Source organism: Mirounga leonina, unplaced genomic scaffold (assembly GCF_011800145.1).
Source record: "Mirounga leonina isolate KUSES-001 unplaced genomic scaffold, KU_Mleo_1.0 Mir_128, whole genome shotgun sequence".
NCBI classification, from domain to species: Eukaryota; Metazoa; Chordata; class Mammalia; order Carnivora; family Phocidae; genus Mirounga; species Mirounga leonina.
In genome coordinates, this window is record NW_023270320.1 from 33555380 (window position 1) to 33571051 (window position 15672).

General features: G+C 40.7%; 1 protein-coding gene across 1 annotated transcript; it reads right to left on the reverse strand.

Moving 5' to 3' along the window:
• Positions 1–2124: 2124 nt before the first annotated feature.
• On the reverse strand, positions 2125–11868 carry SPCS3 (signal peptidase complex subunit 3). Its single transcript, XM_035004293.1, has 5 exons — positions 11598–11868; positions 9831–9904; positions 7767–7843; positions 4539–4654; positions 2125–3653 (listed from the first exon to the last, which is right to left on the reverse strand). The coding sequence occupies exons 1-5, from the start codon at positions 11738–11740 to the stop codon at positions 3521–3523; spliced, it is 543 nt and encodes a 180-aa protein (XP_034860184.1). The 5' UTR covers positions 11741–11868; the 3' UTR covers positions 2125–3520.
• Between the last annotated feature and the right edge of the window lie 3804 nt (positions 11869–15672).

Consider the following 15672-nt stretch of genomic DNA (forward strand, 5'->3'; position numbering starts at 1 on the left):
CACCAGGGGCTCAAGAAAGAAAGAAAACGGCAGGACTCACAAAGGAAGAAGAGCGTCAACTGCAAAGCAACCCCCCCGGTTTGGCCACATTATAAAGACAAGGACTTCATTCATCATCAGTATTTATTAGGCGCCTATGACGCGCAGGGCACTGTGCTAGGCGCTGGGCAAGATACAAAGAGAAATCCAACAAGACTGCCCTCAAAGAGCTTACAGTCTAGAAGAGCATTCAGTGTCTGGAGAAGATATTTTAGATGGAAAGCACCTCCCCCCCCCCCCCCCCCCCAAAAAGGAAAAAAAAAGGCAAGAAAAGAAAAAAAAATTAAGTTTACTAGACTTGGTTTCATCCATTTTCTTTTAGCTCAGCAGCTTCACATAAAAAGCATAAATCTGAAAGTCTTTTAAAATGCATACTTTTACTCGTAAACAAAATTCATTTTCATTAGAAAAAAATGCTGTTTATTGCAATTAAGAAAATCCTCAAACATCTCTTCAGTATTTTCATGGATTTTTTCTTATGAATCTGTTATTTGTGAAGTAAACAATTTCCCAAATTGCATCGAAACACGCAACAACTTTCTGAAACCGATCTCTTTAAACCACTGGCAGTCACAGATAATGCCCACAGGCTCTCTGCTAAAAGGAAAGCTCCTGAAAGGAATGTGTTGTTTACTACCAAAGGTCACAGCTTATGGCAGTTCCCCCTACACCCATTTCATGTCAAATTCAAAATATTGTAAAATAGCACCTCCAATAACCTACACCTCCAAGACCCAAAGTTTTAGATCATTACTACGTTTTAGATAGAAGAGTGAAAAACAATGTTCGTTATAACCTTAAAGCCCATCTCTTAGTGCTATTACGAGGCTGGCCAGACCCCATCAAAGAACTGGAAAACAATTCAAAAAAGGAAATTCGAAATCACCCACTTCCCTATTACACCCTTAGGAATTTCTGAAGTTTTCTATTATTTGCCTTGAGGCATAAAGAAACCAAGCGTCATCAATTGGGAAATAAAAAATACTGACAGAGCTGCTTGTCTAGGTTAACCTGCTAGAGGAAAAGGAGTAGGTGAGCACATTTAAGATTAGTTCATTTCTCACCGTAAGTATTTTAGGTAAGTATCTTGCAATTGTTCTCCTTTCCTAGTATCCTGGGAATGTCTGGGCTCAGACATTTCTAATGCTACTTAGGGTTCCGGAAGTCTGAAGCCTTGGGTCTGTGTGGAGACTCTGCAAGACTTCTTGAAAACACTGACACTAAAGGTAGATGATATGCTTATCAAACTGAACACGAGGCCATCTGTTTTCATGTAGAATCATGGTCAACCAACAAAGCTGTGTGCACCCAAAAATGAGTTCCTGAGACAGAGGTTTCTTATTCCCATGTTGGAGCATTCACGTCCTGAGCAGTTTTCTGAAGTTGAGTAAAAAAAAAAAAACAACTATGTAACCATTGTGCTAGTTGGGCCTTTCTACTCCTCTTCCTCACCCAACTCAAAAAAACGGGTGGGCTTGTCAGGTAAACGTTAACTCAAGTAAATGTCAACATTCATCTCTAGCAAACTGACGGATCCGCTCACCACCCGCACCCCATCAGGTGCATGCCTTCCTGAATGCACGTACCCAATTTTTCAGTTTTGACATCTCCAGAGACTAAGTTTCCATGTGTCATATTTGTACAAAGTTAAATGTTCTGGGTATAAAATCTAACAGAGATAAAGTCAAATCAGCACGCAACAGTTATGTGTTAGTCTTTCGGTCACCTTCTTGCCCTCCCGTTACCAAGGTGCTTTTCTGTTCAATCTCTCTGCTGGACAGATACCATGAATTTTATAGACTTGTGTGGTATAGAAGAACCACTATTTAAGTTAGTGAGTCCGACTCTGTCATTTTACAGATAAAGAAACCAAGACCCTGAACAGTTTAATGAAAAGCTGGGAGCCAAACCCAGGCTGGTATTCACGATACGGCAGCTTTGACCTTTGACAGAAACACATGCTCTCACATACAATAGCTGTTAAAACCAACGTAATTAAATGGTGATGTATTTCCAATGAGGTAAATACAACAACTGTTAGCTTAAACTTATTCTTGGAAAACATTAGCCCTTTTTGGTTACTGCTGATAGTGTAACTACAGTGTTTGGTCTTACTTTTTAAGGGTAATTGATTTGTAGTTGCTTCCTTGAGGATGTTTATTTGCTCAGTGTAGAAAAAAAATCACGTTAAATTTGATCATATATTCAACCATGTATTATTCTGCATTTAATCTCTAAGTCATTTCTACATACATCTGGATTCTCTTACTTTATTAACATATGTAAAATTAATGTATGCAGAGAAGGAAATGAGATATTATCTCTACATAAGTTGTTGGCAGCTTGAGGGTGTCCAGGGTAACATAAAACAGAATGAAAATTGTAAGTAAATTTTGTTTAGTCTGTAATCTGAGCTACAAGAGAAAGGATAAGCATAGAGAATCTGAGTGAAGTTTTAACTCCCTTCCTTGCTAGCTATGCAACCTCAAAGCAATTCAATAAATTTCCAGGTTTCAGTTTCTTCATCTGTAAAGAGCTAACATTTGTACTACTTACCTCATTAGATTATCAGGGGTAACACACAGTAAAATATAGGAGAGTGCTTTTAAGTGGAAAAGCGCACCAAGTAAGATTACTATTACCCAATAATTATTAAAATGTGGACCTACAGAAAATTTTAAATAATTACCACTCAGTGGTACTAGGCATGCTCACGAGAACAAACATAACTCAGAAGGTAAACCATGCAAACATTTTCAACTTTCAATGGCAATGCTAAAAATTCACACAAAGATATAATACAAAGGAACATTTTTAGAGAAAGCACTGAGACACACGTATTTGGTTGACTTAATAGACTTTAAAATGAGTTAAAATGATTTCTAGCATATAAAGAGGTATTTAGTCTTTAAGTGGAGAAAGTTGCGAGTCACCTGTAAGAAAAACAAGCATAATGGGGCATTCCCAAGACAAATGGAATAAAATTCCATCACTTTTGGCTATTTTGTAAACCAGGTGTCTTACAAATAACCATTTTAATTTTTCCAGTAATGAGAGATACCCAAAAAGAGAATGTCCACTTCTGAATCACACCCAATGTGAACTTGCATGAATGCAAGGCCTAAAATACAGTTCTTATAACTCCACAGGCACCTAAAAGTTTTAACCACTCTTCATGCTCACTGTATATTCCATAAGGAATAATGGACATATAGGGAATACCTCATAAATTTTTTACAAATCTTTATTATGTAGTTGTCTTATTTTTATAATACTCCACTCTGGCGGCCTTTTTTGTGTGTGTTTTGCTTGTAAAATTAAGTAGCATATTAACCTTTCCCTTCAAATATGCCTTTGATATTAGTTCTTATACCACCCCCCCAAAAAAGAAAAGTACCAACCAAATGAAGATGCAAGGGAAGAGAAAAACGAGATATGATTCATTAAGTATAAAAATATGTTGTTTCAAATTCAGAATAATTTAATAACTCTTCGTTATTTCATATGTATCTGGAAATGGGACAGATACGTGACCTGATCCTGTCACAAGAGGTAGAATTCCAGCATTTGGTACAACGTTCCAAGATAGGGTTAAAGTGACATTCCTGTTTCCCCTATAAAAAGACAGAATAAACATGTTTATTAGATGTCAGGAGAAAACATTTTTAGTTCAATAAAAACATTTTAACTCAAGCACCGGGGTTCAAATACTTCATAACCAGCTATTTGTAACCGGAATCCTAATCTACCAATAGAAGTCCTCTCAAGTCTTTTGTAATGCAGGCATCCCATAATGACCTATCTGAACTCACTCACAGTGACAGTTATTAGAGCTATGGGCCAAAAAGCTTAAGTGAGTAAAACAGAGAGAGAATACAGAAAGAGATCTGAGCTAGCTATCAGAAGGCACTGACTGGAAATCGAATTCTCTCATTATCTAGACCGTGAACAAATCCTCTCTCATGGCCGCCAATTTTTCATCTGCAAAACCAGAGGTTTGGTTACAACAGCTCTCCCCTAAGTTCCTTTCCAGTGTTTACTCACAGAGCTTAGGAGCTACAATGACCCAAAATCCCAGTTATTCTAAGTCCTTCGCTGTGCATGAAAGGAAACGGGGATTCAGAGAAGTTACGCACAGCTGGAATCCTCAGCATCCACTCCTACACAGACGCGCTCTTTCCTCCCAAAGGGCCCCCTGACTACTTCTCCCATTCCAGAACGAGCCCCTTGCCAACGGCAGTCCTCCCTCCAGGTGGGCAAGCCCAGGCCCCCTGCATACGTCACAGTGGAAGCAGCTAAAGGCCTTTCTCAGTGGGACCGGGCCATTTCACTTACTGCGAGAGAACGGAACGCTCATCTTAGACCCGTGTCTCTGGCACTGTTTCTACCCAATCTTTCCAGGTCAGATCTGTATTTCTTCTCTCTCAACTTACCCCTTTTTACCCTCTAATCACTTTCTTTAAAACAAAAACCACAAAGAATGACAAAGAATTGCTCACTTGAGGCCATTTCCATCGTCAAAGAAAAAATATTTTGTTTTCATATCTTTCAACAGCAGCTTTGGATTATCACCTCGCAGAACAATCTTGTCCCAAAGGACAACCTGGTTCAGAGCCTACATTAAAATGAAAATTAATAACTCATCAGAAATTGTATCTTTGTCATTTAAATTAAAAGCAGTGCTAGGCAAATAGTTTAATTTACATTAATGAATATAAATTTTGAGGGAACTGCTAAAATAAAAGCATACAAAATAATAACAAGTGGATAGATACAAGAAGTTGAACTTTTCTGGGACAAAAGATTATTTCCCTAAAGGAAATCATTGCTTTTGCTAAAGCAACTGTATTACTTAGGGCCCTCAAAGCTTACTAAAAGGTTTTAGACCCATGTGCACTCCAGAGTGAGGCCCTTGGAGAAACAGAAGGGATTACAATCCCCAGAAGGAAAGAAAGCATTCTCCTAAATTCTCTGTAAAACTTCTGAGACCTTCTGCATAGTGTCAGAGAAACTGAGACAACCATTCCTGTTCCATCACGCTGTTGACACAGGTCTCTGCCGCCAGATGAGGTCATGAATATTTATGTATCTCCAAGGCCTTTAAATTATCAAGGAATCACTAAAGACATGAAGCCTTCTAAATATGTTTCCTTTACGTTACATTGCATCATTGTTTTATTATGGAACATTCTAGAAGTCACTTCTTTTACTCCGCTATTTTGACATATCAAAAACCAGTTCTGTTTGGAAAATGAGGGGCATAAAATGGAGAGAAAACACATTTGTGACCACTATTAATCCTAATAAATCTGTTCTTATTAAGCTATCATCCATTATTACTACCCTGTGAGGCCAGTTGCTCAGCGTGTGGTGACTACATTTGCTGAAAAGAAACGTGAACGTTATTTCTACGAAGGTTCAAATCTTCACCATAAAGCCTCTTTCTAACATTAAACAGAAACATCGAAAGGGAAGAACATAGAATCTAAGATATGCCAAAGTAAAATGACTTTTTATGTACATTTATTCATTCACCGAAGCAATGATCTGTCAAGTTCCAAGCTGTATTAACTTACTAGTCACACTGGGGTAAACCAGAATTATGAATAAAATTTAGGTATACCTGTTGCCAAGAAGGTGACATATTAATTTGAATAATTTGCTGAGACTTGTAGAATGGTATCTGTGTATACAGTCATTACTCTTACCTTCAGAATAGCTTTTTCTCTATGTTCTTTCTAACATTTTGTTGATTCTCAAGGGCAGGGATCGAAACTTACTCAACCCAATAATCCCAGTGCCTAACAAAATATTTGGCATAAAAGACACGCTCAAAATAAATGTAAAATGAATTGAAGTACCAAAAATTCCAGTTAACAATCAAGCCAATCAACAGATAAAGCTGATTAATTTTTCATCCCTTGAAAGTGAATAGAGTTCCAATAAAATACAGAAGTAGGCTCATCTCTATCTACAAGTTATCTCTAGACCATGCTGATAACAAACATGAGGGTGACTTTAAATAAAAACAACACAGAAACACATTTTAATTCCATGGATTTCACCTTCCTATTTTAATTCATTTATCACACTCATTCACTTAACACTTTCAAGGGATTTCTGTTTTAGCGACATTCTACTTAAGTATCTCAATCCTTACTCTCATCTGCAACAAAAGCTCTCAATCAGACTGGACCAATAAATTTCAATGACAAATTAATAATTTTAAGTGTTTTAATCTAACAGTTTAGTAGCTTTTAATTACAAAATTTCTGATAAACTCTAGTTTATGATTAAAAAGACTACTTTTAAGTCCTAAAATTTGTGAATCCCATACAACTCCAAAGCAAAGGAAAGTACTTCTCAACAGATGGAGATGTTAATTGTAGATATATGGTTTAGTAAGCCTATCAAAACAGCTCACATCAAAAGAAAAATACAAATATTTAGGCGGATTTTAAAATAATCTGACAGGATTCAAAAATCTGTTATCTTTCCAGTTTTTGATTACATATATGGGTAATGAGAGTTGTAAACACAGGTCACAGATTTTGCTGATCCAAATACCTTGCCATCTTTTCTCCAATCAAAGCTGTGGAAGGACTACTTTAGTTTAAAGAATCCCACTCCCATGCAGCAACTCCACATCCCCATTTCTTAGTAGACTCATAATTCAACAACAGCCTTTCCGATCTTATCACTGGAAATGGTCTCCAAAGATTTCTGAGCACAAACCCCAAAATATGCACTTCTATTTATAAATTATGTGCGTAGTACACATTACTATTGTCATTAGATGATATATCATCACTGACAGTGAATGTAAATTTGCATTTCAAATAATACTCTTGACCAATGTTGCATTTTCTCAGCCAACTTTTTCTTAGATCTTCCTTTCTCCAATCCCTTACTGTGGCTGAGCAGCTGTGGAGGGCACACACCTCCGCACCTCGGCTCCGCTGCCCTCCTGCTGCTTACACGTGGTTGAACCATTCGCATTATTTTCAATGTGTCATTTCTTTGCAGGAATCTTTTTAAGCCGTTTTTTCCATTTTGTGAGGATTCGTTTATTTAAAACTAGGTAACATCACCCACTGAACTGAATTACCCTGCACAACTTTCCAAAATGCTGAACTTGAATGAATAAATGCATGCCGAATGGTCAACCTTGTGCCGTGCAGAATTCCTCCTCTTAACCCAGAGAATCTGCACGTTGTCCGAGACATGAGACCGTCTGACTATGGGACTGAGGGTATCAACACCAGTCCATATTGCAAGTATTCATAAAGGTTAACTTCTTCCCTTTTATTTTAAACACCGAAATATACAGCTAGCCCTCTCGTTTTCAGTATGACATGTCAGGAGCTTGGAAGCTGCCGCTCCATCTTAACATCAAGTAAAAAGCTAACAAACTGAAAAACTGGCAACTCTCACTAGCTCTCTAAGAGAAGAAAGAGTAACTCCTAATGATTTTCTTTATATACCTATGGATTACCCTGCATGCACCCCCATTCTGGGGACCACAATACTAGAGGGCTACAGAAACAAACAAACAAAAGAGGCTACCAATCAAAGATGTTTTCTTAGTAGTCACCTCTCCGGAGGCTTGTGATTTTTACCAAACTACTCACGTCAGATATTTTGAATATATAAGATTTATGCCCTTTCATAAAGAATGAGATTTTAAAGGTCTATTAAAATATATCTATTTATCTATATATACTTACATTATTTTTTGTTGAATATTCTGCTGATAAATAAAGAAACAACTGCTTAACATTCCAATCAAATATATTCTCTAGATGTAAACTAATTAAGGAATATATAAATCATAAAGCAGCATACAACTTTTAAACCAATCTTATTCTTAATTATCCACAGCAATACCGATACTAAAATAGAAAAAAAAAAAAAAAGAGAGGTGGCCCAGAAACATACTGAGACACTAATTTAATAAAAATATATAAAAGACAAATACGTTATAAAATCCAGCTCATTTCAAAATAAAAAAAAACATCAGTGAGATTCTTAGCATCATCCCCTGCGTCACTAACCATGATTTAATAAGAAAATAACAGAGCAATACAAACTTTAGCTTTCTGTAACATTAACTAGGTCTAAAAGAAAGAGGATTTTATCTTTCAAGCACATTCAATTCCATGGAAGTTCTAAAGTATAACCAATCATCACAATTTACATTTACTGATAGGCAAACATGAACCAGCTCATGTAATTAAACCAAGTATAATAAATTGTTCACACTGCTTTTGGACACACGCCAGTAGAGATCAAAATGTCTCAGTCCACGAAGTGCTTTGGTAAGAATATGCAGCTGAACATCAATTTGATTTCATCAGCTTACCAGAGTGAAAAAAAAATTCACAAGGATTAATTACAAGACCCATGTCACTGCAAAATGAACTGAGTTAGTGTTTGGATTTTATTAAATATTACATGTAAATGGCTAAGTCATTTTATTACACGCATTTACATATACTGATAGCAACATGCTCATTATATTCTGCTTTTAGAGATGAGCATCTACTAAGAATCACTGTTGTAGAATTGAGAAGTCTATGAGAGCTCTTTATAAAAACAGGCCCCATTTCAAGTTTTAGCAGCAGCATTACAAAATCCGACTAAACTATAAATGATGAGATTGAGAAATATAAATACAGTAGTTGAGATGTCAGGAAATTTCACTATAATTCTCCAGATAACGTTACTACTTCCATAAGAGATCCAAACTCCCTCTTACTAGATTGTTTTAAAACGACACAAAGACTTAAAAGCAGACATACCAAGTTTCCCATAGGACTCTTCTGACAGTTACACTCTATTTCCTAAAAAAGTACCTAGAGAACTAATTTCTATTCTACTTCTAAACCCAACACTTTATTTCTAAAAAAATCAAGTTAAAGTAATTCCATGGCCGTAAAGAGCCGTATCAGGTAAACTCCCCGGGTTCATCATCTGCTTCAACTGTTCTGGATAGCTGCCTTCCAGAAGTTCCGACACTGCAATCACCACCGCCAATTTTAATCCTGAGGTCTTAAAAAGGCAGGTGTGGTCAGACTAGACATGGCAGGGAACAACGCTGCCAAGACCTTAATCTAAGACCCTAAAAGAAGATTAAATTGGCCAAAATGGACAGAGTTATCAAACGGTGGAAACTCAAGATAAAGAGAAAATATTAAATCATCCCCATTTTAAAGCACCTCTTTTAAATGTTAAGATTTCTCTGACTCTTATTATAAAAGTACTTATAAAAAAACTATGATGGCAAAATTCTAGTACGGTTTACCAATAATCATTCTGATAATGACCTTCTAAACCTTAACAGATGCCAATTCACTTTTTTAACATATGTTTCTCTCTGCTATCATAAAATATAGATATATTACTTGGGATTGTACATGAAATATTCGATCTAGGAAGGCTGAGCACTGGTAACATTTTTCTTTCTATAATCCAAATGACCTGATTTTATTTTTTTCTTCCTGAAATATAGATTCAAACTCTCTTAAAGCTTTCAATCTATTTAACGTTTCTGCGAAAAATTTAAAGTTGGTTCAGAAAATAACTGAAAAATCCATAAATAAATTTTCTCAAGGTGTGAATGAGGAGGTATTAAGACTATTTTACCCGTGAAAACATAGGCATAGAAACTTCTAAAGTTTGGTTGAATCGGGGTAAAATCAGACTCACTGCCCCTGCCCAAAATCACTAAACAACATGTCTATCATTATACCACTACAGAGAAAGCAACAAAGTATTTTCTTAAAGGATATCAGCAGTTATATCAAAGGTAATGAATCCCAGATCACTTCTTTCTCTAGGTCCAGTGAAGTCTTCTACATTTTTTCTAAAAATAAAGATAAAAGTTTTACCATCCTTCAAACATAACGGCACACGCAATTCACATAATCCCTTAGAGTGAAAGAAAGGATGTAGTTGGAGGCACAGGTGGAAGGGCAATCCCACAAAGAAACAAGTAAAAATCAGAGAAACTTGTAAGTGTGAAAAGAGGATAAAAAGTTTAATCCAGGGGCGCCTGGGTGGCTCAGTTGGTTAAGCGACTGCCTTCGGCTCAGGTCATGATCCTGGAGTCCCGGGATCGAGCCCCGCATCGGGCTCCCTGCTCGGCAGGGAGTCTGCTTCTCCCTCTCCCACTCCCCCTGCTTGTGTTCCCTCTCTCGCTGTGTCTCTCTCTGTCAAATAAATAAATAAAATCTTAAAAAAAAAAAAAGTTTAATCCGATATAAAATTAGGTCTGTAGCTATACGCATAACCCTTAAAAGAGAATCCCTAGCAAAATGGGGGGAGAGGGGGCGGGGAGCGTGAAAACTGCTCAAAGGGAGTGTGAACACTCGCTGCAAAGCGATTTGGTAGCAGGGGCAGAAGGTTACAGACGACTACAGGTGGTGTGGGAAAACGAAGCCAAGATGATAAGCACTGCTATTTATTTACTGAGTGCTTACGGTGTGTCTGGGTCAGGTCCAACAAGGTCCTTTTCATAATTATCTCCAATAATCCTCACAACAAGCCTACGAGCTGGGCATTATTTCCATTCTACACAAAAGGAAGTTAATTATTTCCATTCTACACAAAAGGAAGTTAAGGCCCAGGACGGTAAGAAACTTGCTCAAGACTGACAACAGCCGACAGTGCCCGTGTCTATTTGAATTTAAAAGCCAGTTTCTAGCAAAAAGCAATGGGGGGGGGGGGCGTTTGGAAGTAGGTCTTCACAACAGAGGTAGCTATTCGACGACTGGCTTGGACAAAGAAATCAAGAAAACTAACGCTGAAGAAGGAAAGTGAACTTGATGCAAGAGGGAACAGAGAAGATGTGAGAACCGGGAAGAGAAAAAAAAAAAAGGTGCTAGCGAAGAAAAACTATCAAGGAAAAATAAAACAGGCATCAACGAAATGACAACGTCATTCTGAAATCCCATTTCGGGCATTTTCGCAGATTTCTCCCAGCGCTGACTCTCCAAAAACGCCCAAGGCGCCGTACCCGAGAGCGAGGATGCCGCACGCTCGGAGCGCATCCCACCCTCTCTCGCCAACTTCCACGCGGCTGCGAGTACGAGCCGCCCAGGGAGGAGGAGGCGGGACAAGAACCGGCGCGGGCACGTGCCACGGGGCCCGGAGCGGCTGTACACGGCACACGCGAGCCGGCGGCCCGGGGCCCGGGGCCCGGGCGGCGGGCGGGCGGCGGCGGCGGCGGCGCGGCTCTGCTGCTGTGTTGCTCCCTCATTGGCCAGGCGTGGGCGGGGGAAGTGAGGAACAGGAAGCAAGCGGAGGCACGGGCCCGAGTAACACTCAAAACTGAAATTTAAGAGCAAGCCCGGGAATCCGCGGTGCAGGGGCGGGAGCTCGAGGGGAAGCCGAGGAGCCCGGGCGTCCGCCCTCGGGGGGCGACGGCCGCTCGGGAGCGGGGGCCCGGGGCCGGCGCGGACGCCCTGCCGCGGCCCCCGGCGCGCCGGCCGGCCTCGGCGCCCACCCCGGCCCGGCCCAGGCGCCCGCCCCGCCGGCCGGGCCTCGGCCCGACTCACAGCATGATCCGCGAGACGTGCAGCCGCACCGGGACGCTCCTGTCTTTGAAGGCGGTGGTGATGAAGCAGCCGAAGGTGAGCGCCGCCATCACGCTCAGCGAGAAGGCGAACAGCGAGTTCGCCCGCGACAGCACCGTGTTCATCGCTACCGTCTCCCCCGAGCCCCGTTCCGCACGCACACCCGGGACCCCGTTCCGGCCGCGGACCGGCTCCCTGCGATCCGCGCCGCCTGCGCCGCGCGCGTTCCGGGAGCGCGCGCCGCCGCGGCCCCGCCTCCTTTCCGGTTCTCCGACGCGGGCCAGCGCGCGCGCGTACCCGCCTCCCGGGACACACCCACCCCCGCGGCCTATCGCCGCCACCAATCAGCGACGAGCAAGGAGGGGCGGGGTTTCTCCACGGAGGACGGGCTCCCTGTCCTCGCTGCCTCTCCTCCCAGCCCCTTGGCTCGCCCAGCCTCCTTCTTGGTCCTTGGGCCTGGTGGTCAGCCCTGAGGCTTCCGAGCGCTACTGTTTTATTAATTTGCGCTGAAACCCAGCAGCAGGGCAAGGTAGTTTGGAATGGATTCTGAGGCGTCGCGTTTGGAAGCAGCGCTTCACAAAACTCTTGCCCTTTGTCAAATCTGGTCAAAGTTCGAACAGATTTTTGGAGGGTATGGACATGGAGAAAGAGAGGACATCCCAGCTCCCCAAAGCACTTTGCCTTTACTTTCCACGTCCAACCTTAGTCCAGTTCCTAGTAATGCTTTGCCTTCCAACTGCAGACTAAGCTTATTTTAAAATTGATGTTACCAATTTTAAATATTTGCGTTTAATGGGGTATTTCCAATAACTAAAAGAATGGCTTCGCTGGGTTCTTAGGATCAAAGGAGATAATTACTGTGGAATTGCTCTACAGCACTCTAGAAAATTTTTTAATTAGCAAGGCATCAATACATAACGGCCCTGCTTCCTGGCTTTGCACTCTGGTTCCCCATTCCCAGGCCCTCCTGTCTCAGATTTGCTTTTTGAATCTGGTCATTCAGACCACTGTCTTTGGTCCTGCGTGCACTTGACTGTTTGCCTGCATGATGAGTTAGCTCATTTGATGACTGCTGCCTACTCCTCATGACATGCCAGACGAGTTTATTGAGCATCCTTGAGGGGATATCAGAAATTACACCAGAGACCATTGGTTCCTGAGGATCTGTACCACACCCTCCCAAGGAAAATGAAGATCGAGGGGGCCCTTCCCTGTTCCGTAGACAATCAAAGACATCCAAATTTGCTGGGATTCTTTGAACAGTTTAGGCAGTTAATGTCCAGCTTCTCTGCTCACATCACCTAGGTGCTATGCTTCCAGGAAAGTGAGAGGCTGCTAGTGAAGCTTTTGGCATTTTCTTAGTTGAAGAACCTAATCATCTTTGCTCTTTCTGGCCTCCTCCAGTTCACTCAGAAATGCACTGTTGGAACTGTATCTCGCACATGCCGTGGAACTGTATCTCATACATGCCATGGTAAACATCTAGTCACTGGAGAACCCACAGACGTCCCAGGCATCCTGGTGCCAGCTGAGCAATCAGCCTCAAAGTTGGCTTTGGGGAATTACCCTGTTACAATATATTCAGACCACTGAAGCCCCAGGGTAAGTAAGATCTGAAAATTCAGACCATGCCTGGTGAGGTTTATTACCTTCCTTAACTCATTTGAGTAATCCTTATTATAGAAAAGTTTCTAGATACCCATTGGCTAATGAAGCCAGACATATCTAGAATGGAAATAAAATGGGAAAATAGGTATGGGAACTGTGTACAAGGGTTAATATAACAGGTCTGAGACTTCTATCCTTAGAAGTACCTGCTTGCAAGATTTGCCCTTTGGCATCCTGTCTTTGAAGGTGGTGATGAAGCAGCCAAAGGTGAGCTCCATCATCACACTCAGCCAGAAGGCAAACAGCGAGTTTGCCTGAGATAGAGCTGTGTTCATAGCCACCATCTCCCTGGAGCCCCTAGGAAATTGGCTGGTAAATAGTTCCCTGCACTGATATAAAATGTTTCCTAAATGATAAAAGTGACTCACTGCACCTGAACTGTTTATTGAAACAATGTGGTTTATGCCAAACACCTGCTTTCCTTCTGGAAGTTTGGAATGGCGGAGGGGGTCTACATGACCCTTCCCAAGTGAAAACCCTTGGCATTGAGTCTAATGTTTCCTAGGAATTAAGCACATACTCAGTGACTCTACTGGGAGAGGAGTCTTTGAAGCTTCTGCCTGGTTTCCTCCAGACTTCTTCCCGTGCATGTTTTCCCTTTACTGATTTCACTTTGCAATCCTTTTACTGCAATAAACCTTGGCTGTGGGTATGACAGTATATTAAGTCATACATATATATGAGTCCATGGGTCCTGTGAGTCCTTACATAGCAAATCACCAAACCTAAGGGGGTCTTGGGGAACCCCAACACAAGGACTATCTCCCATTTCATAAATTTTAATATAAAAATGACCTTAAGGATTTCTACCAAAATCTAAGAAAACTTAACCCATTCTATTCTGTAAGGGAAGGAGTAGTAGGAGTAGTAATTTTTTTTTTTTTATCCTAAGTCTTATGAATGTGCCCAGTGTTTTGTTCAGGATGCTGTACTACTCACACGTTTTGTCCTATCATGCTTTGCCTGGTCTTCAGATTTCTTCCCCCCCCCGCCCCTTCAGATTCCCTCCTTCCGTCCTCCCCTTGGTTCCCAGTGCCTGTGGCAGGCCCTATTTGTGCTGTTAACTCATGTGGACACATTTCTTTTGGTTCCTGACCTTGAGTTACCTACTTAAGCTTGGTCTTTGCAGTCTTCTGCTTTTACACACGTCCACAGCACAGGATGGGAAGATGTTTTCACTACTTGTTCTTAATCATTGAGCCATTCAGTGTCTTTATCCGCTCATCTGACCTCCCTATAGGGGGAACAAATCAGGCAAAATCCGTTATCTCAGTCAAGTACATTCCTTGTGTGGATTTATTACTACTTTCGTGTTCCTCACTTATATATATAAGCTGAAAAGAGCTTAAAATCAACATATAACAGAAGGCTAGAAAACTCTGAGTAATACCAAAAATTGCTTTTTTTCTGAGAATTTTTTTAACTACTGAGAATACCTGAAAAGTTAAAAACCCATATGCAACTCTATTATTCCATCTTAGTAACTTACAAAAAAGGTATAAGAAAACATCTGAATTCTTCGTATCCTTACTTTGAAAGGTCTATTCTGAAGGGGGAAAAAATGTTCCAAGAGAATGTACTAGATTTTAACTCCTGGATGCTAGAATATGTTTAAATTTTTTGCACTATTACATTTCTGTGAATCCTTATATTGGAAGGAAGTAAGAAGTACCATTCAAGTGATGTGAATATACAGCTAAAACTGAAATTCTTTTTTTTTTTAAAGATTTTATTTATTTATTTGAGACCGAGAGAATGAGAGAGACAGAGAGCACATGAGAGGGGGGAGGGTCAGAGGGAGAAGCAGACTCCCCGCCGAGCAGGGAGCCCGATGCCGGACTCGATCCAGGGACTCCGGGATTATGACCTGAGCCGAAGGCAGACGCTTAACCATCTGAGCCACCCAGGCACCCTGTTGATAAGCTTTCTTACCGAGGTCAGGATTGACCAAACAGCTGCAGAACTGAACCTGTAGGTTATAGGGCAGGAGGTGGGGGGAGGGGTCATCCGTTATTGCCATAAGCAGCTTGGAAACAGAGGACCAGAAGGAGAAGATATGGGGAGCAGGAGGGCTGACATTAAATACCTATTTTGATTTTCTGTTTTAAAACAAAATATCCATGACTATGTGAGGTCAATGAATCAAATCTCAAAACCTTTTTATAGAAGGATAATTACTAAAAAATACTCATACAAATAAAAAATGAGTTGTTTTAACTCAGTTATTCTGTGGACTTTATCAAATGTTTGAAACTTTTCAATTTACTCACGAATATAATATTTAAGTTACTCTCTAATCATACGGCAAGTACTATCTTAATGCAAAAGATGATTTTGAAAATTTTCAAATTCAAATAATGTCCTATTATTGAATTATTCCAACCACTCA

Excerpts from the sequence above, each read along its gene's own strand:
- SPCS3 (XM_035004293.1), bottom strand. The coding sequence starts at position 11,740 with ATGAACACGGTGCTGTCGCGGGCGAACTCGCTGTTCGCCTTCTCGCTG. Across the intron at positions 7,844-9,830 it reads TACCTTTGATATAACTGCTG|ATCTAGAGAATATATTTGAT; the intron begins ATATCCTTTAAG and ends TAATTAGTTTAC. Across the intron at positions 4,655-7,766 it reads AATATTCAACAAAAAATAAT|GCTCTGAACCAGGTTGTCCT; the intron begins GTAAGTATATAT and ends ATTTTAATGTAG.